We start from the raw sequence: 25,000 nt of genomic DNA on the forward strand, positions 1-25,000 counted from the left end.
ATACATTTAATTTTAATTAAATTAGGTTGAAGTTGAAGGACTAAAATGAATGACTGGAAACAAATAAAAACTGAGACTGAAATATAAATAAAAAAGTAAAAACAATAGTAATACAAAAAGTAATAATCTAATATTCACATTTTATATATGTTTTACTTAATTTATTAAAATGTAAAAAATAAAAATATATATATTTTATTAATATTGTCTGTCTCTTATCTTCTTATTTACATTTTAATTTAAATACATTTATTTTTTATTAAATTAAGTTGAAGTTGAAGGGCTAAAATGAATGGAAATACATAAAAACGAAATAAAAAAAGTAAATAGCAAAGAAAGAAAGAGATATAATACAAATAACATTTCTAAAAATGCTAATTAAATTAAAATGAAAACTGAAAACATAAAACATAAAAATGATATTGATGAAGCTAACTAATAATAAATATGAATACAAATATCGATTATTTTATTTTTAAGAATTATTATTAAAAATAAAGCTAAAAACATGACTTAAAATGTTGATCAACTTAAAATAAGTTTAGGTTATAAAATGACTAAAAAGTGTAATAAAAGTCAAATGAAAACTAATATTAAAATGCATTTAAAATAATTGAATGCTAACATTTTATTGTTGACATTTTTAATGATTTGCATTTCACCGTGAAAAACGGACATGTGCGCTTGCCACAAACGTTTGATCTAATAATATAGACAGCCAGATCATGGCGAGATCGATGTCTTTTAAGTCAGCGTCTAAAGACATCCCTGAGACGCAGCGTGTGACGACTAGCCCCGGTCTCTGTTATCAGGTCAGTTCCCAGGCTTTTCTTCACGTCAAGGTTATTATCTGTTTTTAGCTGTGGCCAAATTCTCTGGTGAAACGGTGTCCTATTTACTTACAGCACAGAGACTCACGCCATTGCCTGGATACGGCGACGAAGAGCTTTCCCTCCTCTTCCTCGTCGCAAATGTGTTTGCTCGTTAAATATTTAATCGGCGCACGGCAGGCCCCCGGGCTCCGCCCCCTTTCATTCCTTCCCGTTGACATCTCTGGGTCTGATCGTTTCTGTTTGTTGGTCGTGAGTCTCTGGGGTCGGGGGTGATGCTGATGAGACTGTAGGTCCCGGAGGATCGTCCCCAGACGGCCTCCACCGTGCTTGAGTTATGACTGGTTGCTGCCAGAGCCTTTCAGCTCCGTCCAGATCATCTCACAGAATCACTTTATCAGCCGTTGACAAGACGCTTTACAGCACTCTCGTCTGATGTCTTAGACATCTCATAATTCATCTTTTAGAACATTTTGCAACAGCATTTTTATAATTACTTTAGCATCGCTGCGACTAGTTCTCATATTCAGGGTGGGTTTCATTTATTAGGAAAGCCCAATATAATATAATATTTTTAATCGTATTTTTAAATGACATAAATTAATGATATTAATGATTAAATATTGACAAATATTATTGAATGTATGTAGTATTTTTATTCATTTGTTTATTTGTAATATTTGATCAAGTGATAGTTCACATGTTCATAATATAATATAAAACAATACAAAAAGTACACATTTTAAGTATTTTTAAAATCATTTTGGCATATAAGAAACCATTTTTGTGTGTAATATTATTATTATTATTATTATTATTATTATTATTGTTATTGTGGTCTTATGACATTTCTTTACTTTTTGAGATAATATAATATGATAATATAATATAAAAGATCACATTTTAAGTATTTTTTAAATTAATAATACTAATGATCAAATATGAAAAATATTTTAGTAAGTAATATTTTTTTATTAATATGTTTTAATTATAATAGATTTTTTTAATTCTTTGACATTTTTTGACATTGTAACATAATGCACATTTAAATTATTTCTAAAATATTTTTAAACTAATAATTTTAATTACCAATTATAAAAACAATTAGGTGTGTAATATTATTATTCGTACTGATTGGATTTAATTTTGATCGATTTTTTGGTAACGCTTTATTTTAAGCCGTTTATTTTAAGTGCTTAGTAGTCGCCATTGTACTTACATAAAAACAAAGTGTACTTACAATGTAACTAAGTTATAGAACAGCTACTATGTAATCAAAAGAGTGTCGCATATGTCCTTAAATACATGCAATGCCTTTCTAATTACATAAAGATTACATAATATAAGCTACTTAAAATAAAGTGTAACAAGACTGTACTTAAGTGTACTTCACGTGTATCTATACTGCAAACCATATCTAGCTTCACGCTAGTACGAATAAACCAATCAGTGCACGGCTTAAATACACGCAATACCTTTTTAATTGCATTAACATTACAGAATATTACTCAGGCGTAAGCTACTTAAAGAGCATCAAGGCTGTACTTAAGTGTGCTTAAGTAGCCGTGTAACAGACTCGATCTGTAACGTATGTGTACATAATTACAAACTTTAATTACAACGTAGCTACGCGATAACTAACTAACTTTATTTCATATAAGATACTGCTGTGTCCCTTATAAGGCACTTACTGTATTACGACACCTTTAAAATAAAGTGTTACCGTTTTTTTACCGCAATTCTTTGCCATGTTACAACAGTTGCTGTAATATGATGTTATTTAAACTCAATGGCAGTCAGTTTGTTTTAATGCACTGTAATTCATGTAAGCTACCGTAATAGATGTTCAGTTTTCTTTTCTTTTATCGATTGGTATTGTTGGTGTTCCTGGAGTGAGGGCATCCGGCGGATTGTTAGACAGAGGTTGATGCAAACGGCAATTCATACGAAGAAGTTCCTTCCAATCACATCGGGTCAATGTTATCTGACTTCCTCACCAGGGGCAGATGGGAAACTCCTTTCCTTCACAACACAATGAACACCGCAAAGACTCGAGTGTTTATGTATTGCGGATAATGCTGTTGTTTCAGAGAGAGCGAGAGCGTTTGAGAAGAGCATGAGAAGAGCGGAAAGTTTACTGTTTTCTGCGTTTAATGCGGTCTTTGTCACCTATAGAAGCCGTTAAAGTATACGAGCCATTATAAATATATCAGTCGCTGCCCTGTTACCTTACGAACCAATCTTGCTGAATATAAATATACCAATGCAACTTAATAATATATGCTATTTTATACGTTAAATAAATATTTTATAGGTTAAAAAAATGGTGTGATTTTGTTTTATTTCCTAAAAAAATACAATTGATGTAATATCTGTAAAAAAAATAAATAAATCACGCATAAATATATATTAAGTTAATTATGTAAATTTTTACTAGTATTTTGTAGCTGAAAGTAGCCATTTTTACTAGCAATGTATGAGTAAAATATTTTTTCGAAGCCGTATTTACTAGTAATTTCTAAATAAAACACTTTCAAAGCCAGTGTGACTGCAAATAATTTCAAGGCCACTTTTACTAGTAAAAAAATTAGTTTTTTAAAGCTATTTTACTATCACATTTATGAGTAAAGTCATTTTTACTAGTATTTTGTGGCTGAAATCGTTATTTTTACTAGCAATCTACGAGTAAAGTATTTTTTAAAGCTACTTTGAGTCATTTGTGACAGAAAATAGTTCTGAAGCTATTTTTACTAGCGACGACTGAGTGAAAATTGTTCCAATTTATAAGTAAAACATAATAAAAGTCATTCTCACCGGTAATTTCTAAAAGTAAATAGTTTCAAAGCCTTTTTAATAGCAAAGCGTGGGTGCAAATGGTTTCGAAGACACTTTTACTAGCAATTTATGAGTGGAAATAGTTAAGTAATTTTTACTGCGCTTTCTGAGTAAACATTTTCTAAAGCTGTTCTATCAAATATACGATTAAAGTACTTTTTCAAAGTAATTTTTCCGAGTATTTTGTGACTGAAATTGTTATTTTTACTAGCAGTCTATGAGTAAACATTTTCTAAAGCTATTTTACTTTTTAAGAGTATTTTGTGACTAAAAATAGCAATTTCTGCAAATGATTTCAAAGCCATTTATGTGTAATGTTAAGTTTTTTACTTCTTTCTGAAGCTATTTTACAAGCGTATTTTGTGACTAAAAATAGCAATTTCTGCAAATGATTTCAAAGCCATTTATGTGTAATGTTTTTCTAACCATTTAATAGCAAACTTGAAAGTAGTTTTTAAACCATTTAATAGCAACAAATTTTGCAAATTTGTGACCGACATTTTTTAACGTAGCTTCTCTTTTTAAACCAATCAAAGTGGGAGAAGTGTCTTTTCTTTGTCTTCGGTGTTGAGTGAAACTCGAAACCTTTCACGTCCAGAGCAAACCTCTTGATTTTGGCGTAGGGTTGATAACCCCCGAGGAACCCGGATCCGTCTGTAATCCGTCATTCCCGGCGCTTTATCACGGGCCGTTCCTGCTGTAGAGATTGTGGCTGTTCTCTTTGACACAAGCTCCTCCTCTTCCTGGCAGACCCATTATGAGCTGAATATTGGGCAGCCATGCAGATGGTCTGAGCTCTCTCTCTCTCTCTCTCTCTTATCCAGTATGAGATCAGCCCCTGGGAGAATAATGCATTTAAAGCCTCTGAGGAAAACTGCATGAGAGATCCTGCGTGTCTGTCCGGCTTCAGTCAGTGTGTGTGTGTGTGTGTGTGTGTGTGTGTGTGTGTGTGTGTGTGTGTGTGTGCCGCGCCCTTGTTTTTGAGAAAGAGAAAGAAAATGGAGGTTGTTTGTCCTCCTGATGGAGTTTCTTTAACATTTCTTATGCCGTTCTTTCTTTTATGGAAGACAGATCAGTTTTCTTCATGTTAAAAAGTGAACGGAGATCCAAAAGTGATACGAAAGCATCTTATTTAAAATTAGTTTTAGAAATTAGCGTTCACCTTTACGTTTTAGCGTTCATCCTTTAGTTTTAGAAGATGTCATGTATTTTAAGACTTTATTTCTGTGTGTTTGGTGGATGATCAATAAGAAGTTTTCTTTACTGGGTATATAAATAAAAAAATAAAGTAAAAAATATATATATATATATATATATATATATATATACATAAATTTTTTATATACATTTTATATTTATATATATGTATATGTGTATATATATATATATATATATATGTATATATATATGTGTGTGTATATATATATATATATATATATATATATATATATATATATATATATATATAATTTATATATATATATATATATATATATATATATATATATATATATATATATATATATATATATATATATATAGTTTTGGAAAAGCAATTTTTTAAGCACAAATTTGTTAAAGTGAGTCAATTCAACTATAATATTGTTCTTTTTTAATTAATTATTAATTAATATTAATTAATATTAAGTCGGTATGCTAAAACAAAAACAAAATAATAAAAAAGATTATGCAGTTTATAAGAATTGTATTTTAAAAAACAATGCAATAATTGAAGTGGTTAATTAAAATGCAAAAACAAAAACTAATTCAAAGCATGAATCAAAAAACCCACGATACGTCAGTGGTTTCACCCGCGAAAAAAAAAGCGTCTTAAAAAAAAATAAATCCATTTGGCATGGTTTTTTTCCGGTTGCTGAGCGTGTGTCTGTCTGTGTGTGATCTACAGGAAGTACTGGCTCAGTAAGGTGGGCAGTCCCAGCTCTCGAATCCACCGCGCTCAGTTCACCGACGAGAAACCAATCACTAAACTGGAGATTCACGGCTTTGGCACTCGCTACTGAACCCAGCCTGAGCCCTCAGCGTCAGCAAACGACAAATACTGGGTGGATAGTTTACAAGAACACTAAACCTTTACCCCATTATTATCATTTGTTGTTTATATGCATTAGCATAGGGTTGTAAATATGAATCGTTTGTCCGATGCTATGCAAACGCAAATGTAAAAGATTGCATCTGATTCAACAGTTCAAACGAATAAAATATGAAATATCGTATTGGATTCGTATGTTGCATTTTTTATGGTTTTAATAAAGCTCGCCATTTATTTACCTGCATTCACCAGACCGAAAATACAGTAAAAATTTAGCTGAAAAAATGCAATTTATTTCCGCGAATCAGAATTTTCAGCATCATTACTCCGCGATCCTTCAGAAATCATAATAATATACGGCCAAAAAGAAACGAACGCTTTCATTCATGTTACAAAAACATTCAGCCTTTCTTTCGAACGGATAACGATCATAAACATTTCCTGTGCAGTGAGAATGATTTCTGAAGGGTCATGTGACCCTGAAGACCCGAGTAACGATGCTGAAAATACAGCTTTGATCACAGAAATAAATTACATCTTAACAGATATTTACTTAGAAAACTGTTGTTTTGAATTGCAATAATATTTCACAATTTTTACTGCAAATAAACGCATCCTCGGTGGGCAGAGGAGGCTTCCCATGTAAATTTTTATCAAACCAATTTTTATTATTTTTTTTTCCGAATTCTACATTTCGACCGGCAAGTTTTATGAATATCAGGCGTCCTCTGATTCCACAGCGTGATCCTCTTTGAGGAGGTGTGATCGACCAATCACGGCCTGCCTTGCGCTCATCGCCGTTCCGTTTCCATGGAAAAGCTGTCCGCCCTCACGGGAGCTCTCTTCGGCGTTCGGAGCGATCTCTTAACGGCGGCGTCTTTACAAACGAGCTCGAATCTCTCCGATCGTCCGCGTTGACCCAGAGACACGCATACAGCGTCCCCGGGGGTGTCCTTTTTCTCCCGGCATGCATCGCTTCAGCCGGTTCGGGACGCTGGAATCCTCTTAGCTGACAGTTGCGAGATTAGATCAGAGGCTTATCGAGGGGTTAGCGTGTCTCTGAATAGACGGGAAGGCTTTCGGACTGAACCGGGAACGGTTTTCCGAGTGCTTGATCTGGGAAGAGGGCAGGGGAAGTTGATCCGGGATCGGTGTGAAATCGCAATATCTATGAAAGATAAAGAGCCTCTGATGGACTCTTTGTTTGGGATGTTTAAATGAGACGGCAGAAACACTTAAAGGTGACATACCGCCAACTTTCTCAGGTTTCAATGCTATAATCAGCATTATATGCAATCAAACGTGAGAAAGATGAAACCAGTAACTTTGTTTTAGTCTGATCTCGTGACGATGCAATATTGATATCAAAGTTATGATATAAACGCGTGATTTATTTCCCAGCCGTTTACTTTCGAAGCTTACAGTCGAAGCTTGAAGCGAATTGAACGAATACGGTTTAAAAGGCACGATTTCAGATCACCGCGACCGTCCTTATAAGGTGTTTTTAGCAGGTACCAGCTGTCATTGGCTATTCTGGAAAAGGGGCGGGGAGAAGCAGCTCATTTGCATTTAAAAAGACAGGTGCGCAAATCGGCCTTTTTTCCCGCTTCCGCTCAAAACAGGCATTTTCCGAATAATATAATAAATGATCTGTGGGGTGTTTTGAGCTGAAGCTTCACAGACACATAGACCAGAGGCGTAATATGTCTCCTTTAAAGGAACAGTTCAGCGGAAACGAGATAGATGAGTTCGTTTGGAGCGACGGATGCTCTGCAGTGAATGGGTGCCGCGAGGATGAGGGTCCAAACTGTTCGTAAGTCAAAAGCTGCGGTGCAGGCAAGAAACAAATCCATCTTCGACACATTTCGAAGTTGCTCTTGCCACGAAGTGCAACATTTGCTCCGGTGAAAGTCCAGATTTCTCTCGATTCGGACCAGATGCTATTCACCGAAACGTTATTGTATGATGATGGGCAGGCGCAGTTATTCCATGATGGTTATTTCTTCCAAACACGCAGCTTTCGTACTGTCCAGACGGACTGGGGCGTCGTGGATCATTGTGACGCTCGTTCCCACGGCACCCATTCGCTCTAGTGCATCCGTCGCTCAGCGGCGCTGGGTTTCTCCAAAATCGACGAAGACTCAAACTCGTGTAGATCTCGGATGGCCTGGGGGGCGAATGAAGCTTCATTTTAAGCGGCACTAGACGCACGCGAGCGCGATCGATTCAGTTGCCGGAGAAGGCCGCTCAGCGCTGTAATGGACTCAGGGTTCGATTGATTGGATCAGGATTTCCTGATGGTCCCGGTCTTTAAGCGTGTTTATCTGAGGTCTTTTAACATATTTAAAGATAACCTGCTAAACATGTGATCTCACTTTCCGGCTGTAGGAAAACCCCCGCTTCGCTTTTGTGTTGTTTGTTTACATATTTCTACATATAAATGCATACGTGAATATATATGCTCATGGTAATTTTATTCTTGGATAAATGTGCTTGTGTTTTTGTTTCCACTGATGTCTCGTGTGTTTGTTTCTAACCACATCACGCGTCAGATTGAAGCAGGGAGCCAATAACAGACAGGAAGCGGTGAAAGGACACAGGAAACGGCTCGTTTTTGGTTTTCCACTGATGTTTTTTTTTCTTGGTGGTGGAAAAATTGTGATTCTGGAGCACGCATGCTCTCGCCTCAGGTCTGGTAACTGTAAAAACACTGATTAATAGATGCATACGACGTATTTCACTGCAAAGGTTCGGATTTTATACTATTTTATTTGTAGTTAAATAAATATCAATGCATTAAATCGAGCTAAATTTGTGATGTTACGCTGGATCGTGTGACAGTAACGGTGCCGAAACTTCATCTTTGATCGCAGAAATAAATTGCATTTTGCAACCAATTCACACAGAAATCTGATATTTTAAATGACAATAATATTTAACATTTTTACAGCATTTTTGATCAAATAAATGCAGCATTTTTACAACAAGTGCTGTTTAATAGGCAAACGTAATGCAAAACGCTTATGCAAAACAAATACGACGTGCAATGAAGTTCACCGCAGACTTTTTTTGTCTTGAATAGATTATATAATCTCTATTGAGTTGATTGTGTTTTATAGCGGCAGCTCTGTTGAGTGGGTGTCACATTTCCTATTGTCACTGTTGCGTGGCAACCTTTCAAAACCCAAGCTTCACCAGCAGCACCGAAGCCTCTTCAATGGAAAAGCGAACGAACCATCACGCAGAAATATGTCTGCCTCGAAAAAAGAAGGTTTGGGAGTCTTTCCAGTGAGTATTTGTTCAAAAGCGCCCTCAATAATCTCATTTCGGCTGGTTTAACCGTCTCCGTCTCTTGCACCCGCAGCTCAAACACCTTCAGGATCTTCGACGAGACGTTGCCGGAGCGTCTCGAACCAGTCTGGGTCTATCAGAACCATGGAAAACCCGCAGGAGAACCGCGAGAGCCGGAGAACCGCAACGTCCCACATCCTCACAACGCCGGCTTCATCAGGACTAACGTCAGGTTCCTTAATGAGCCCATCGCTCACATGAAGACGGGACGCACTGACACTGAACAGGTGCTAATGCTATTAATATAAGCGTATTAATGGGAAATATTAAGATTAGCTGAGAGTCCAGCTATACCAGTAAAATCACGCCGAAACACGATTTAAATTAAATTTAAAAGTTTAAATTAAAATTTAGGTAAAGTGACAATAGTTACGGAGGACTAAAATAATAGTGAAAAAATAATAAATAAATATACCTGATAAATAAATGTGCTAAAATGATGAATCGCTTTTCAAACGGACAATTTTTATACACCTTCTAAACGGTTTAATTCGCGATTTAAAATGTAGTTAAATTAAAAAATGAATTTAATTGCTTTTATCGATTGCTTCGCTTTGTGAAATGCAAGTTAAAACAGTTTTAAATTTGACTATGTTTGAATGTAAAAGTTTAAATGTATTAAATACAATAAATGTGTTTTTGCATTAAATGCAAATTATTCAATATTAAATGTATTATATTTTATATAATTTTTTTGAATTTATTATAATTTTTGTTTATTTTTTAGTAAATTTGTTAAACAGTATCTTTTCTTTTTGTACTCAAAACTATATATAATTATGCATAAAAATATATTTTTAGTATATAGTTCTTGCATTAAATGTAAATTATTCAATATTAAATGTATTATATTTTTATATAATTGTGTTATAATTTATTATCATTTTTATTTATTTTTTAGTAAATTTGTTAAACAGTATCTTTCCTTTTTGTACTCAAAACTATATATAATTATGCATAAAAATATATTTTAGTATATAGTTCTTGCATTAAATGTAAATTATTCAATATTAAATGTATTATATATAAATATATATAAAAAAATAATATATATATATATATATATATATATATATATATATATATATATATGTAATTTTATTTATTTTTAGTAAATTTGTTAAACAGTATCTTTTCCTTTTTGTACTCAAAACTATATATAATTATGCATAAAAATATATTTTAGTATATAGTTCTTGCATTAAATGTAAATTATTCAATATTAAATGTATTATATATAAATATATATAAAAAAATTATATATATATATATATATATATATATATATATATATATATATAATTTTATTTATTTTAGTAAATTTGTTAAACAGTATCTTTTCTTTTTGTACTATATATAATGCATAAAAATATATTTTAGTATATAGTTTTTGCATTAAATGTAAATGATTCAATATTAAATGTATTATATATATATATATATATATATATATATATATATATATATATATATATATATATATATATATATATATATGTATTTTATTTATTTATTTTTTAGTAAATTTGTTAAACAGTACCTTTTCTTTTTTGTACTCAAAACTATATATAATTATGCATACAAATATATTTATATAAATTAAAAATCCCTGTAAAGCAAAATTTGACTGGATAATCTAAAATGTACTGTAGATACAGGTCTATCACAATCAAAACGTAAATTGTGGTCATTTTGTGTCCTCCGCTAGCGGTCAAACGCTCCTGAAGGAGATGGACTCGTGAAAGCAGCGTACAGTAAAGGCGAACCAAGTGCGTTTGCTGGCTCATCTGTACGAATCAGCTCCTTTTACAGTGACACGTGGCTTTTTAATTGTTTGCAGTTCCCTTGAACAATCAGAAGAACGACAGGATTTTCCTGGATGTGAATGATCAGCCCTCTTAAAAGAGGTGAGACTCTTCTGTTGGGAAAATATCGAAAAGCAACATCATTTACGCGCTGAAGTATAATAGCTGAAGATTATCTCTTTTCCCACAATTCCATAAACTAAAATTAAAGCATCATAAAAATGTGCTTAAATTACGTGATAGTGAGGTACATATTTTTACGGTTTATGCGATATGCAACTTTTTTGGTAAATATTAGATTATATCTTAAATGAAAATGAGAAATGACGGCAACTGACCAAACATTAGCGATAACCAAATGCGCAAATTACATAATTACGTTACAAATGCATAAATAAAACCGAAATTAATAAAAAGTTTAGGCTAAATATAAATCTCGAAAAAATTAATACAATTGCAAAATCACAAGAAAACTACTTAAGCTTTGAAATTAAGATTTTAAGCTATGCTTTCTATTATATTAACTAATAAAACCTGCCAGTGCAGTTACTGGTAACTAAAACTATTAAAAATGAATTTGAAATTAAGTAAATAAATATTAGAAGAAAAAGTTTGTTGAAAATGAGAAACATTTGGCAAGTAGGTCAAGTTATAAAATCACTAAATGTGCTAGAAAACACAAAAAGAAAAAGAAAACTCAAATAAAAATAAATGTAAAAATATTAAAAAATAGTACAATGGCAAATAAATGCTAAAACTTTGAAAATGAAAATGTAAAACTAAAATGTAAAAATAAAAGCTAATTCAAAATCTATATATATATATATATATATATATATATATATATATATATATATACATACTATACACTATAATAAAATATAAATAATAATAAACCAGCATTAAATGGTAATTCAGAAAAGTTCAGATATGAATATGAAAATAGTTTTTGTACATTATATCTAACAGTAACATTGTTTCCCTTTTAGAGCCGCCATCTTTGCAAAGGATTGTGGGATACGTCGACATCTTCTGTATTGTGTTCACTCGTGCGGTCAGTTCTCCATGTCTTTCGGTTTTATTCATGCCTCTAAATAAAGAAAAAGCCGAAAGCAAACAGATGCAGGGACCGTTTATCTGTAGATGCCGTAGATTCATAAATCAACTGTTTTTTTTAAAGTGACAGCACTGTTACGGTTATTCAGGCTTAGGTGTTTTACAGCTAGCATACTCTCGAAAATGAACGGCGGCGGAGCTTTCGGAGATATGAGAAATGACTCTGTAAAGGAATGAATCACGTCAGATCTACACACCCCTCTTTTCCTCCGAACTGACTCCTGGCTGGCCTCGGGCTTTGTGTCGAAGCGTTTTATAAAGCTGCGTTCATCCTTCGGTGCGCATGTGCCAGACTCTTCAGCCAAAAGTGAACATTTGCTGAAAGTGTCCTCGTCCGCGAGCCATCCAAGAGGCAGATGAGTTCGTTTTTGAGACGATTTGGAGAAATGCAGCGTTGCGCCAGTGTCTCAGCAATGGATGTGAATGGGTGCCGTCGGAATGAGCGCTGATAAAAACATCACGGGAATCCACAGCGCTCCAGTCCAACCATAAGTGCCTCAAAAAGGCCAAAGCTGCGTGTTTTGTAAGAAACACGTCTTTCGTTGAGACGCTTTTGTCTCCAAAGCAGCTAAAATGCAAATCTATAGTAACAACTCCTACTCCAGTGGAAAAAAAAGTAGTCTGATCTGAATCAGGAGAGAAATCTGCACAAAACAAGCATCGTTTATGAGCCAGAAGAGCTCTAAACCAGTGCAGCAATGGATGTGAATGGGTGCCGTCGGAATGGGCGCTGATAAAAACATCACAGGAATCCACAGCGCTCCAGTCCAGCATTAAGTGCCTTGAGAAGCCGAAAGCTGCGTGTTTTGTAAGAAACACGTCTTTCATTAAAACACCTTTATTTCCAAAGCGGCTAAAATGCAAATCTATAGTAATAACTCCTACTCCAGTGGAAAAAAAAGTAGTCTGATCTGAATCAGGAGAGAAATCTGCACAAAACAAGCATCGTTTATGAGCCAGAAGAGCTCTAAACCAGTGCAGCAATGGATGTGAATGGGTGCCGTCGGAATGGGCGCTGATAAAAACATCACAGGAATCCACAGCGCTCCAGTCCAGCATTAAGTGCCTCAAAAAGGCCAAAGCTGCGTGTTTTGTAAGAAACACGTCTTTCGTTAAGACGCTTTTGTCTCCAAAGCGGCTAAAATGCAAATCTAACTCCTACTCCAGTAGAAAAAAAAGTAGTCTGATCTGAATCAGGAGAGAAATCTGCACAAAACAAGCATCGTTTACGAGCCAGAAGAGCTCTAAACCAGTGCAGCAATGGATGTGAATGGGTGCCGTCGGAATGGGCGCTGATAAAAACATCACAGAGAAAGAAACACGTCTTTCATCAAAAAGGTTGTGGCTGGGTTTTGATGTAAGAGACAACAGGAGTTATTACGGCCTTGATGCCTTTGTTTCTTGGATTCACAAGGCATTAAACCGACGGACCGGAGTGTGGATTATTGGGATGTTTCATCAGCACTAATTCCGACGGCACCCATTCACCGCAGAGACCCTGACGCAGTGAAGAAACAAACCCATCTGCATCTTGGATGGCCCCGAGGAAGAGCGCATTTTAAACTATTCCTTTAAAGAAGGAGTTCTGATCTCGTTTTTGGTCCGAACCCAGGCGGACGCGGCGCTCTTTGGCGTACCGTTGCTTTAAATCTTTCCCCTGCTCTTTCTCTGTCTCGTGACGAGAGACGGGGCCCGGCACATTCCAGAGCGCAGAGGGGTCGCGTTTGCCCTCGGCGGGGACGGCAGACCCGGTGAACTGCTCTCAGCTCAACAGATGTGGGAGAGAAAAGAGGCCCGTCCCGGCGGAGAGAGAGACCAGCGTTCCCAGAGACCGAGGGGAATCCCTTTCGCTCGGCCGGGACAGCAAACCCAACATCTAAAGATCGTATTTCACCTCAAAAAACACTGTTCCCATCACGCATTCATAGCATACTCATTGCAGTTACGTAAATGTATGTTATAGATAATATTGATAAATTATGTATAGAATACGGCCAAGATTATAGTGAGCTTAACTCACTGTATGTTCATAAAGTTTGCACTTTTCAGAGTTTAGTATTATTTATTAAATATTAATAACCATTAGTATGTATTCATATTTTGAATGAGCTCGTTTTCAGTCTCCAAGTTCATTTTTGTTTTAGCAATTTTGCTGTAATTTTTTTTTCTTTTAAATTTGGTTCATTTTATTTCCGTTTTAGTAATTTTTTCTCATTTTATTGTTTATTTGATTTTTATATTGAATATATTTATTTTATATGTGATATTTATCTGTTTAGCCTTAGTTCGCTTTATTTCAGTTTCAATAATTTCGATGTGATTTTCTTTCGTACTATTTTTTATCAAATAGTTCCTAGCGAATTGCGTGCTATTATACATTAATATTTTAAATTAGCTTTTATTTGTATCTTTCCGGTTTCTGTTTAAAAACCTAGTTTTTTAGTTTTTAAAAATTATATTCAGCTTAATGCCATTTTTAGTAATTTTTATTGCGATTTTATTTTTGATAAAAAAATTTTTTTATTTGTATTATATTTAGCTTAATTTAATTTAATTTAATTTAGTACTTAAGCTTATTTTATTGTATATATTTGCCAAGACAACGTCTCTCGTTTTAGTTTAATTTCCATTTTTTCATAAAATATTCCTTTAGGCTCGGATCGCGTCGTTAAAGTAGATTAAATAAATGAAATCCCAGCTAACTTCTGATACGCATAAACAAGATGGCATGAAATGAAAACAGCTGGTTGTCCTCGTTGGTTGGGCAGACAGTTTCCAGACCCACCCAAGAGGAAGTCCATTCGTGTCCTTTATGTATGAAAGGCCTTCTCTCTGAATTATGAATGCGACCGAAGCCATGTGTATAACTCTCCATGCTCCTCGTCTGATTGGAGAAGAAACATGTGCTGGCGTTAATACTTCATGAGAGTGGTCAGCGTACTTGGACTGACCACTTTATCGACGACACAGTACATTTTTTACTTGACTTGGTTACAAGATTTGATTCAGGAAGGTCCCGAATTGCATTGGTGTCCCCTACACTATAGAGCATCGCATTTCAAAATTATCCCCCAAAATAATTTTAGGCTGGAGAAACTGCTTTTGATTTTAAAGTGCGCCTTATTTCGATATCCCATCAAAGCACGGACTCATAAGCGTCCCCAGATGTCTGTTCATATCCCCTGACCTTCCGTGCTGAGTCAGTGGTTCTTCTGAGTCGATTCATCTGAAGTGATTCACAAAGCTTTTGCAAAGCAGTGGGCATGAAGCGAGATAAGTAAGAAACACAATCTTGGTGTTTATGTTATACGGCTCAAAGCATCCTTATAAACTATTTATATAACAAAAGATAGCTTTCAAAAGATTACATTTAGTTTTAGAACCGGTTCAGGACTTCTCATCGAAGGTCAATCTGACATTTATTTTTCTAATGAACAACATAACGATTATTTATTGCATTAGAAAACAGAATTAAACATAATGCAGTAGGCCCTACTGATATTAATATTCCAGTTTTTAATTTTAACTTTTAATTAAACAATTCTGGCCTACCTTGTTGCGATATGCCACTTCCTGTTTCATTTTTTCAACAAAAACGCGAAAATCAGTCGCGCTGTATTAATAAAATCATAGCCACGGGTAACTGTATAGAGCTACAATTATCCTTTTAACCCAGAATCGAATTAATCCATACCACTACGACGAAGGCCGCAATTTCAAGCAAAGAAAAGGCGCCATTGTCGGCTAACTAGCGACTGAGTCGTTTCATACGCTCGAGCGAATCGATTCACTAAAAAGAACTAAATAACAGCTTCAAAACTAAACAAATAAATAACACAAACCCGCGATTAAGCCACATTTCATTGTTAATTGTTAACCCGAATGCAAGAAATAAATAATCTGAACGCGGGAAATGAATACAAACGAGCGAATCGTTTCGCTAAAATGAATCAATCTTCTCCACGTGGATCGAATCAGTGAGTCGGTTCACTCAATACATCAGACTGATTACGTTTTTTTTTTATTGAACAGTATAAACATTACAACATTGATGTAATTATGCATAAAGACAAAAATAACAGTACTACTAATACAAAATACACATTCAGATTTGCCCAAATAACACCTTCAGAAACAAACGATGAATACATATTGAGTTATGGATAGTGTCCATATATCTGTCCAAATCAACTTTAAGAAAACAGAGGCGAACTTTTGCTCATTAAAATGATATTTAGCTAACAGAAAACATAAATTATGTAATATTTCCCTGTGTTTTCTTTTGAGCATTCAAGCTTTCCAATGAAAGCATCTTTAAGTCACTCGCAAAATAGGACTGAACCAATCTTTTTCTGTGTAGGTGCACAAGCAAAACGAATGAATCCTTTCTTAATATGTCTTAAGAAAGGTCTCAGCGGGGTAACATTCGTGAATCGTCTACTTTACTTCATCGGCGAGCAGACGCTTACGAGGCAGAGCGCGCGCGTTCTCCCATTAAAGCCTCTCCCCGAGATGACTCGGTCCGCGCGAGTCGGTTCACTCCGCGAATCGAACGCCTCCCCCGGCTACTACGGCGAAGGGCGCGCGGTCTCGCCGTAGTAGCGCGAGCAGATTCCCCGCCCCGCGTCTCGGTGCAGCAGCTGACGGGGAGGGAGGCAGTGCGCATCGGTCACTCCCAGCGCAGTGTGTCCAGCCTCTCTCTCTCTCTCGCTCATCGCGCGCTGCGGACTCCAAAGGCGGCGAAGTTTATCGCGTATTCTTCTATCGGTGAGTACAAACAGCCCTTTCGTTCGATGTTGAGAGCGCGCGGGCCGACGCGCGCTCGCTCGGACCCGTTTGCCGCAATAATAACAGCGATTTGTTTTCTCGTAAATACGTGGGTGGCGATGGAGCCTAAATGAGAGGAGTTTGCGTCGGTGATATAAATCCAGGTGCGTTAAAAGGCCTTGATGCATTCGGGTAATCGTTATATGCATGCAAAAACAGATCGAGGTTTGATGTGGTTGTGTGATGTGATAGCGGGGATCATGGACGGGAGCTGTGGGATAACGGTACAGTAGAATATGGATGCAAACAGGCGTGGTCAGATCCCGAAGCTGGAGTTTTGCCTCAATCAAAGCGCAGACGTGCATTTGCATAAGCAGAGGTTACTGTAATCGTTAATCTTACTGTAGGGATGCGATTTAGCAGTTTGCAATGCGGCAACGCGCCACTTAAAAGGCGCGCACGGGTAAATCTGACGCGTCGCTTTCGGCGACCCGAAATGGATGTTGATCCGGTGCCCGTCATCTCACTGCGGTACTCCAAAGAGAAATCGCGCGTTGCCGTCGCGCGGCGGGTTGCCAGCATCCTTCAATCGCTCCCGCGGGGTTGCGTTTTCGCGCACCGGGAACGGTGGGTGCGCGGCGCGCGGCGCGTTTCGCTCGTTTTGTGCTGCAGCGCCGACGCGGCCCTCGCGAGTGCGCAAAGGAGAAAACGCACTGAATAAATAACGCGCGCTTGCGCGGTTACGCACTCGCTTGACGCGAACCAGGGCGGCAAAACACGGCCGGACGCGAAGTCACGCGCGTAACGCGCGGCGAGCGCTTGCGATGTCGTAGAGCCACGCGCGTGACGCACAACATCGGAACGCGACACTACTGTAGCAGCTGTCCTTTAACGGTGTTTTTAACGCGACCCCGTCGCATTGCACGACTCAACAAGTGGCATCCAGTTGTCGTTGCGAATGTTAGCGCGGCTATTTTGCCCTCTAATCCAAGTTTAAACTCTTCTTAGCGTAAAGGGCGAGTCGGGAAAGCGCTAAAGGGCGCAGAAATCGCGTTATTTCGACTTTTGCGCGCCGGTTGCGTTCGTGCGTCTAGCCGATGCAGTTCGCCAAAGAGCCAGCGGCTTCGTTAAAGAAGCGAGCTACAGAACAGCGGGGTTTTCAATCATTTATTTACTGCTCGGTCTGTCGCAAACACAGCGCCACGCAGTCCCCATAGTGACCCTGTCTCTCCGAGCAACGCTCGCGCTCCGACAGCGGGGTGTTTCATTGGTTTGATGTCGGGAGGGGATTTAGAGGCGCTAGAGAAGACCTGAAACTTGCAGATTCGCTGGAATTTAAAGCAGCTCCAGATGGTTTCGTTGGACACCCGCTCGTATCAAAGCCACACCTACTGTATATCATGACCACATTTACTCACCCTGAAGTTCTCACGTGTGCACTATTAAAAATGAAGGGGTAAAAGCCATTTCGAAAACCCTTTCGTGGACGTTTCCCGTCCTTCATTGACCATTAATGCTAATGAAGAACCGTAAGCGCATGCATTGTTCCAGAAAGACCTCCTCACGAAAGGAGCGTGCCGCTGCGTTAAATCCCCTTTTGTCTTCAGATGCAGAGAATCACTGGTGTGAACGAGATCCGGTGTGAAACCGTTTCTCACCGCGGCCCGAGAACCAGCGAAGCATTCTTCACATCGGTGCGAAATGGCCTTTCACTCGGCGCCACGCTGCTTTTTTTGCTCTTCGGAAGACAAATTGCTTTTTCTTTTCTTCTCTAATTAATATTTACCCCCTTCCCTTTTATAGTTTCAATCGAGATTCGGCACGTGATTGAGGAAAAGCTTTGGTTCTGGTTGGGCTCTTGGCAGGTTTTCAGTGTGTAGTGGCGTTTAAGAGCTTGGCACGGAAAATGCACTCTGCATTCGTTTTTTTTTTTTTTGCTTTTCCTCTTGATGCATCAGCTTTATGCACAGCTCCATTTGCCTAAAAAGACATCCCAGGCTTGCTTTACAACTACAGCAGTACGGCCTTAAACAAATGCAAGTGGATCTCGATTTCATGCGTCGCTTTTCTGAAGCGCGTCCGACCGCAATTCACAATGCAACACAAATATGCATTGCCGCAAGAAGCGTTGTCGTAGGCGTATTCATCTGCAGTCGCTTTTCTTGGCTATTTTCCCTCGGCGTGGCACGGCAACGGCTATTAGTTTGGAATAAACTGTTATAATATAACCGTTTATAGTTACCTGCTGGATTTCTGCAGGCTTTTGCTGCTAGGACAGCGCAAGAATGCGCCTTAAAGAAACAGTTCACCCCGAAAAGGGCCATTCAGCCCCGAGCCATAGGGTGAGTTTGTTTCTGTCAGATCGGGAGAAATGTAGCATTCCGAATGGGTGCCGCTGATAAAAGAAAAACATCACAGCAGTCCAGAAGTGATCAGTTGGTGTCTTGAGAAGCTAAAAGTTGCGTGTCTGCCCAGCTGAAGCAGCCTTCGCCATCCAAAACAGCTCTAAACAGATATGTGGCTGGATTTGGACGCGGTGGACAACAGGAGGTGGACTTCACTTTGTCTGAAAGCAGCTGATTAAAAGTTATCTTAATGAGGAGTTTGTTTCTTGCAAACACAGCTTTTGTCTTCTCCAGGCGTTAACCGATGGACCGGCGCGCTGTGGATTATTTGTGACGTTTTTATCAGCCGTTCGGCCTGTGTTTCTGACGGCACCCATTCACTTCAGAGCATCAGTTGCTGTGACGCTGATGCGACGACGAAGAAACAAACTCATGGCTTGAGTTTCCTTCAACATTTGCGTGTTTCTGTTCGCCGATGCACTGAAGTTTGATGGACCGCCTAGCGTCAGTACGATCTTATCATCAAATGCGTTCGCATGTTCTTGCATTCGTCGAATCCAAAGCTTTTTTCCGGCACGTCAGCGAATGGCTCGATTCTTTTCATCGCAGCCAAAAAAGCGGTAGAACACACAGGCTCTCCTGTCGATATTTCCATCACGTGGCTTTCGGTGCGCCCGTCCGATAACAACATCACGGTTTCCCTCGGACGCCTCCCAACAAAATGGAGCTTCCACTTAAGAGCGGCGAAGCGTGCAGCGGCACCCGTGGCCTTTTTTTATTACGCGGTACCTGTTGTACGGCGAGGCCGTGTTACAGCAGGACGGGTGGCGGGGGTTCGATGTTTACCGCCAGGGACGTTCTGTGTGTGAAAGAGGGGAGGAGCGCTCGAGGTTTGGAGGCTGTGAGCGACTGGGGACCAGCTGTCATGACGGTGGACGACAGGTGAGGGACACATGGTCCCTATGGGTGGCCCCTAGAAAGAGAGTACTGTTTGTGTTAGGACTGGGTGAGAAAGCTGGAAGAAATTCTGTTCAATAATATATTAAATTTACATTTTTTTAAAGACAAATGTAACCTTTTCAGCCCTTTTGAGGCTATTTGATATGTTAGATTTTGTATTTGCTATTTTTTTTTTCAATCAGAATAATGCCAAAACTTTTACAAATATATATATATATATATATATATATATATATATATATATATATATATATATATATATATATATATATATATGAGAATCGAAATTCTGCATTGAATTTAAAATGCATTTAAAAATATATATATATATTTATTTTTATATATATATATATATATATATATATATATATATATATATATATATATATATATATAAAAGCATGTTAAATTCAGTGCAGAATTTCCGGTAGATTTTGTATCAGCAATATAATATATTGTACATATTAACAAGAATTAAACAACAGTAAATCTAGTTTCTGAGCCAGTTTGAACATGAATCATACGTTTTAATGCTACGTAAAAATCATAACATATTTATTTAAAATGTTTGATTTTTATTTTTTATTCAAATAATCATAACTGATGCAAAATAAATCCTAAACGTATTAATAATTGGGAATAATCACTGTATAACTTCCCAATGCATTCAATTTCACAAATTTAACAATAGGAAAAATGTAAATAATTATATTAGGAATTTTTTTTTAATCGCTTATTGTGTATATTGTTGCGACATGCAGCATTTTTGTGAATTTTGAAAAGTAATATATATATATATAGTAACTTTCTTCCAGAAAACAGAAAAAGTGTTGGGGCGGGGACTTGCTTCTATACATCAATTGCTGATTGGATGTTGAAAAGTGGGCGTGGCGCTCCGAAATGGAGGCGGGTCTAAATGCGAGATTAAAGGGGCGGAGTTTAAACTCACTAAATAATTGTAAAAGTCTCTCATTACACCGAAAATCCAATTTGATTGAACACCGCAAGTCCCAATCTACGACATGCGTTCAGAAAACAGATCCTTCTCGACGAGCTCATGCCCGAAACGCCCCCTCCATCGGGAACGGCTCACGTCTTTCTCTGTGTTTCTACAGCTGCCGCTCCTCGGGCTGCCTGGAATTTAATTTACGCTCTTATTTTTGGGTCTGAGAGCGTCTAACCCAATGGAGGCAGAGAAAGCCATTTGTCTGCCCGGCTGCTTTGATACTCACCGCTTTGAGCCCCTTTGCGACCTCAAAGGAAGCAAAGCTAATTGCGACGTCCAGTTGTGTCTCAGAGTCCGAGCGTTGCAGATCGAACATCACTTTTTTTGAAGTGTTTTGCAGTTTTGAACACACGCCCTGCGCAGTTTGACAAAGGCGTGTGTCAGAACATTCTGTACAGGCTTAGATCACGTCTTTATTTCTGTTTAATGTTCATATTTCGCTCCAACCGGATATCCACGCTTCTAACAAATCAAGCAAAGCAGTTGCATCAGATCGGCGGAGCACATACGAGCCTGTATATGCGTTGGTGTGGATCTCGGGCGATGGCTGATGCACTCGGAGCAAATAGAGATTAAATTGAGGAAATGAGGAAAGTCCTGAGGGACTGGGTGAGGTCTGCAGCGCTGGACCTGCTTTCTGCTCCTCCTCTCCTCTCCTCTCCTCTCCCGGTCATTTGATCCCTTCGCTTTCTGCGTCTGAAGTGTGTCAGCTGATGTGTTGCAGGATCATGAGATGATTAGAGAAGTATGAAGCATCTCCATCTCCTAGCTTTTAGAAGCCATTAGAAGAAGCCTCTTGAAAGTAGTTCTCAGCGGATTTGTTTTTTTAAAATGTTTTAAATTTCATGTTCTTGCAATGTTGTAGTACATTTATTTATATTTGTTTTTTGCTGACATAATTATTAGATTTATATAAGTATTAGATTTGGGGAAAATTTAACAAGAAATATTTCAAATCAGAATTATAGAAAATGCTAATTAATTTAATTATATATTTTTTAATGGTATTATATATATATATATATATATTTTTTTGGTATTATATATATATATATATATAATACCATTAAAAAAAAAAAATATATATATATATATATATATATATATATATATATATATATATATATATATATATATATATATATATATATATATATATATATATATATACATTATAAAAAATATATATATATACCATAAAAAAATATTTATATATTTATATATATATATATTCCTATGGATGCATGCATTAATCTAAAACGTAAAGAAATTAATAAATAAAAATACATTTTTGATTTTCAGGGAAAGTAACAACAAACAATAAACCTAATAAAAAAAATAAGTAATTCAAATTTATAAAACGATTATTATTTTTGTTAACACACAACTCTATTTCCATTTATTGTCTTAATATTGGTTTGGGATAAGGGAAAACTAACATTTTCATAGAAATTCTGAAGTATTTATGGTCTGGCAAACTGCTGGCGAATTTATACACCACTCATTTTTCTCTAAAAATCATACGCTTCAAATCATACAAACACTCTCGAAAAAACTCGTAAAATAGTTTTCGTATGAGATTGGATTAGTCGAACTCGAAAGACACAGCGTTGTCTAATTTGTGCATGAATCATTCATTTGATTCAACAACGCTGTTGAGCAAACACGAGTCAGTTGGCATGAATTTTAACAATTCACAAAATAAAATCATTCAGTAAGTTTAGTGATGAACCTTAATACTTATTTTTCACCTTAAAAAAAAAAAAAAAAAGCCAGTTTGCAAAAGAATCATTTTTTTGATTCGATGAAAAGGTTGAATCAGTTCATGAGTCAGTTGGTCTCTGCAATCAAAAGCGGGAAGAAATGGACAAACCCATTAGCCGAGCAGTTGGAATCCCAACCAATGTTTTTTTGCACACGTTAATCGTGGAGCCCACTCTGAAACACGCCTGTTTTCCTGTAGATTCTCCGGCCCGAGCTCTCGCTGATTCGTTTCCAGCCGCGCAGCTCAGGCCAGCGTCCAGTTATTGATCCGTCCGCTGTTTTTCCATGCTCTGTTCTCCCATCCGGCCTGGCGTTCAAGCTCAAGGTTGAACAGCTGTGCCGCGACGGGTCATGACCCGACCCGCACCTTAATCAAATCCCGTTCGTGAGCCTGGAGCTCCTGAGGGATAAAGCGGCGCTGGAGAGAAGAGGGCGAGACTACAGTACAGCGTGTCCCTGATTTATCCAGGGCTGTGCTGTAATCCATATGGCATAGAGCTGTCGCTCAGGTCTGTAAAACAGGCTGGTCGATAGATTCCGATGGGAGTGTTTATAAGCCAGGAACTCGCATACTTTCGTATGTTATCTTGAGTTGTCCTTGACGCTTGTAAATACACCTTTAGCCGCCGAATGCGATTATTAATGCAGTTTAGCTTCTGAAAAGCTTGACAAGTTTACTCGGATGCAACTGGCATCTTTGTGTTTTGCCATTTTCGTTACATTAAGCACACACTTTCATATTTTCATATAGCGGTGCAATGAAAGAACCGTTTTTGAGAACCCTTCGGTCATCGTTTCCAAGAAAAGAACCATTTTTTCTTATTCTGAAGAGCATTTTAGTATGAGCTTAAGTATGTTTCCATGGATGCTGCTCGTGGAACTGTCAATAAAAAAAAAACAAAAAAAAAAAATGTATTTTTAAGAGTGTCACGAAATGCAAAAATCGGTGGTTTATCGATATATATATATATATATATTACCAGAGAGGAAAATGTATGAAATGTATGTTTGTTAGACACTGAGAATGAATGCAAGCATAACTCGTTTGCTCAAAAATAAAATAGTGTCTAATTAAATGATTTAATAAAACAATTTAAAATTTAATAATATCATATTGTCAACATTTACAGCAAAACATTGTTCTATTTTTTGCCAAATAAGATGCTTAACAGAACAAATTAAAACATGGATGAAAGATATATATTCATATGATATCCTTAAATAAACAAAACAAACGTTTTAAAAGTACAGGTGCGCAAAGTAAAATTGCAAAAGTAGCTAATTAAAGTTAAACTTTTATTTTGGCGAGCTGGTATGTTTTTTTGGTCATAATTTCTTCAAGTCAACACGGGCTTTTATTTTGGCGGGGTGTCGTATAGATTCCAGTTTCGGTTTTAATTTATATTTGATGGTAGTTTTCTCAAATGAAACGGTTTAAAGTTCATCAAACAAATCTCAGAGCGGCAGCAGAGAGGAAGTCCATGTGTTCATGTCCGGAAGCTGCTGAAATCGCGTGAGTAACAATATGTTTGTGAGTTTGTGTACGCCATTTTTTTTTCGCGCCTAAATTTCTCCTTTAAGATCGGCGGTTTATATCCAATCTACATCGAGTAAAAATGCCCGGAACGTATCGTTATTGACATAAATATGGCCCATCCCTCCCGATAACGATGAATGAATCCCTTCGGTGTTGCGATAAGGAGGTTTTGTGTCGCGTCGCGAAGTCCGTCCGTGTCCCTCAGAGATTTGTTATCGCGCTGAAACTGGTGATAGAAAGCAGGCCGATCGCAGCTGTCCTCACAGACACGTAATGTATTTGTGATTCCTCTCTTCCTCCTCCTCCCCGGGTTTCTCTCGGCTCTGGCTCAATCCCAGAACACACTGCGGCTCCTCCCTGGGCCTCTCTGTGCTGCTGAACCCGACCCGTGATCCTGATCTCATCTCTGCGATTATATCAGGACAAAGATTCGATTTATTGCTTTATATATATATATATATATATATATATATATATATATATATATATATATATATATATATATATATATTCACTTCATGTGCATATTCTGAAATAGTATGTTATAATAAACTTTAGAAGTAGAAAACAATTAACTCATGTATGTTCTCACCACGTTTTAAGCTCTAATAATAAATTTAAGTAATAATTGAGC

General features: G+C 37.1%; 3 protein-coding genes and 1 long non-coding RNA gene across 6 annotated transcripts in view; all 4 read left to right on the forward strand.

Moving 5' to 3' along the window:
• Positions 1 to 5,899, forward strand: part of acyp2 (acylphosphatase 2, muscle type) — a 16,755-nt gene extending 10,856 nt beyond the window's left edge. For both annotated transcript variants that reach the window (XM_043251777.1, XM_043251776.1), the window contains one exon: positions 5,572 to 5,899. In XM_043251777.1, the coding sequence (XP_043107712.1) occupies positions 5,572 to 5,686 (115 nt within the window). In that variant the 3' untranslated portion in view covers positions 5,687 to 5,899. The remainder of the gene's footprint in view (positions 1 to 5,571) is intronic.
• LOC122353861 (G protein-coupled receptor 137Ba-like) overlaps positions 1 to 25,000 on the forward strand; it is a 1,117,577-nt gene that overhangs the window by 605,966 nt on the left and 486,611 nt on the right. The window lies entirely within an intron of this gene.
• LOC122353894 lies at positions 7,149 to 14,101 on the forward strand. 2 transcript variants are annotated; one of them, XR_006252066.1, is made up of 4 exons: positions 7,149 to 9,003; positions 9,080 to 9,293; positions 10,775 to 10,973; positions 11,861 to 14,101. It is a non-coding gene; the product is annotated as an uncharacterized LOC122353894 (long non-coding RNA). The 2 variants fall into 2 exon arrangements; XR_006252065.1 differs by having other exon boundaries at positions 7,153 to 9,003; positions 10,907 to 10,973.
• Positions 16,603 to 25,000, forward strand: part of sptbn1 (spectrin, beta, non-erythrocytic 1) — a 91,331-nt gene continuing 82,933 nt past the window's right edge. Inside the window, 1 exon segment of the mRNA XM_043251710.1 lies at positions 16,603 to 16,754. The gene's annotated coding sequence lies outside the window, so the exon portion shown is untranslated.

The sequence above is a fragment of the Puntigrus tetrazona genome, chromosome 11 (assembly GCF_018831695.1).
Source record: "Puntigrus tetrazona isolate hp1 chromosome 11, ASM1883169v1, whole genome shotgun sequence".
NCBI classification, from domain to species: Eukaryota; Metazoa; Chordata; class Actinopteri; order Cypriniformes; family Cyprinidae; genus Puntigrus; species Puntigrus tetrazona.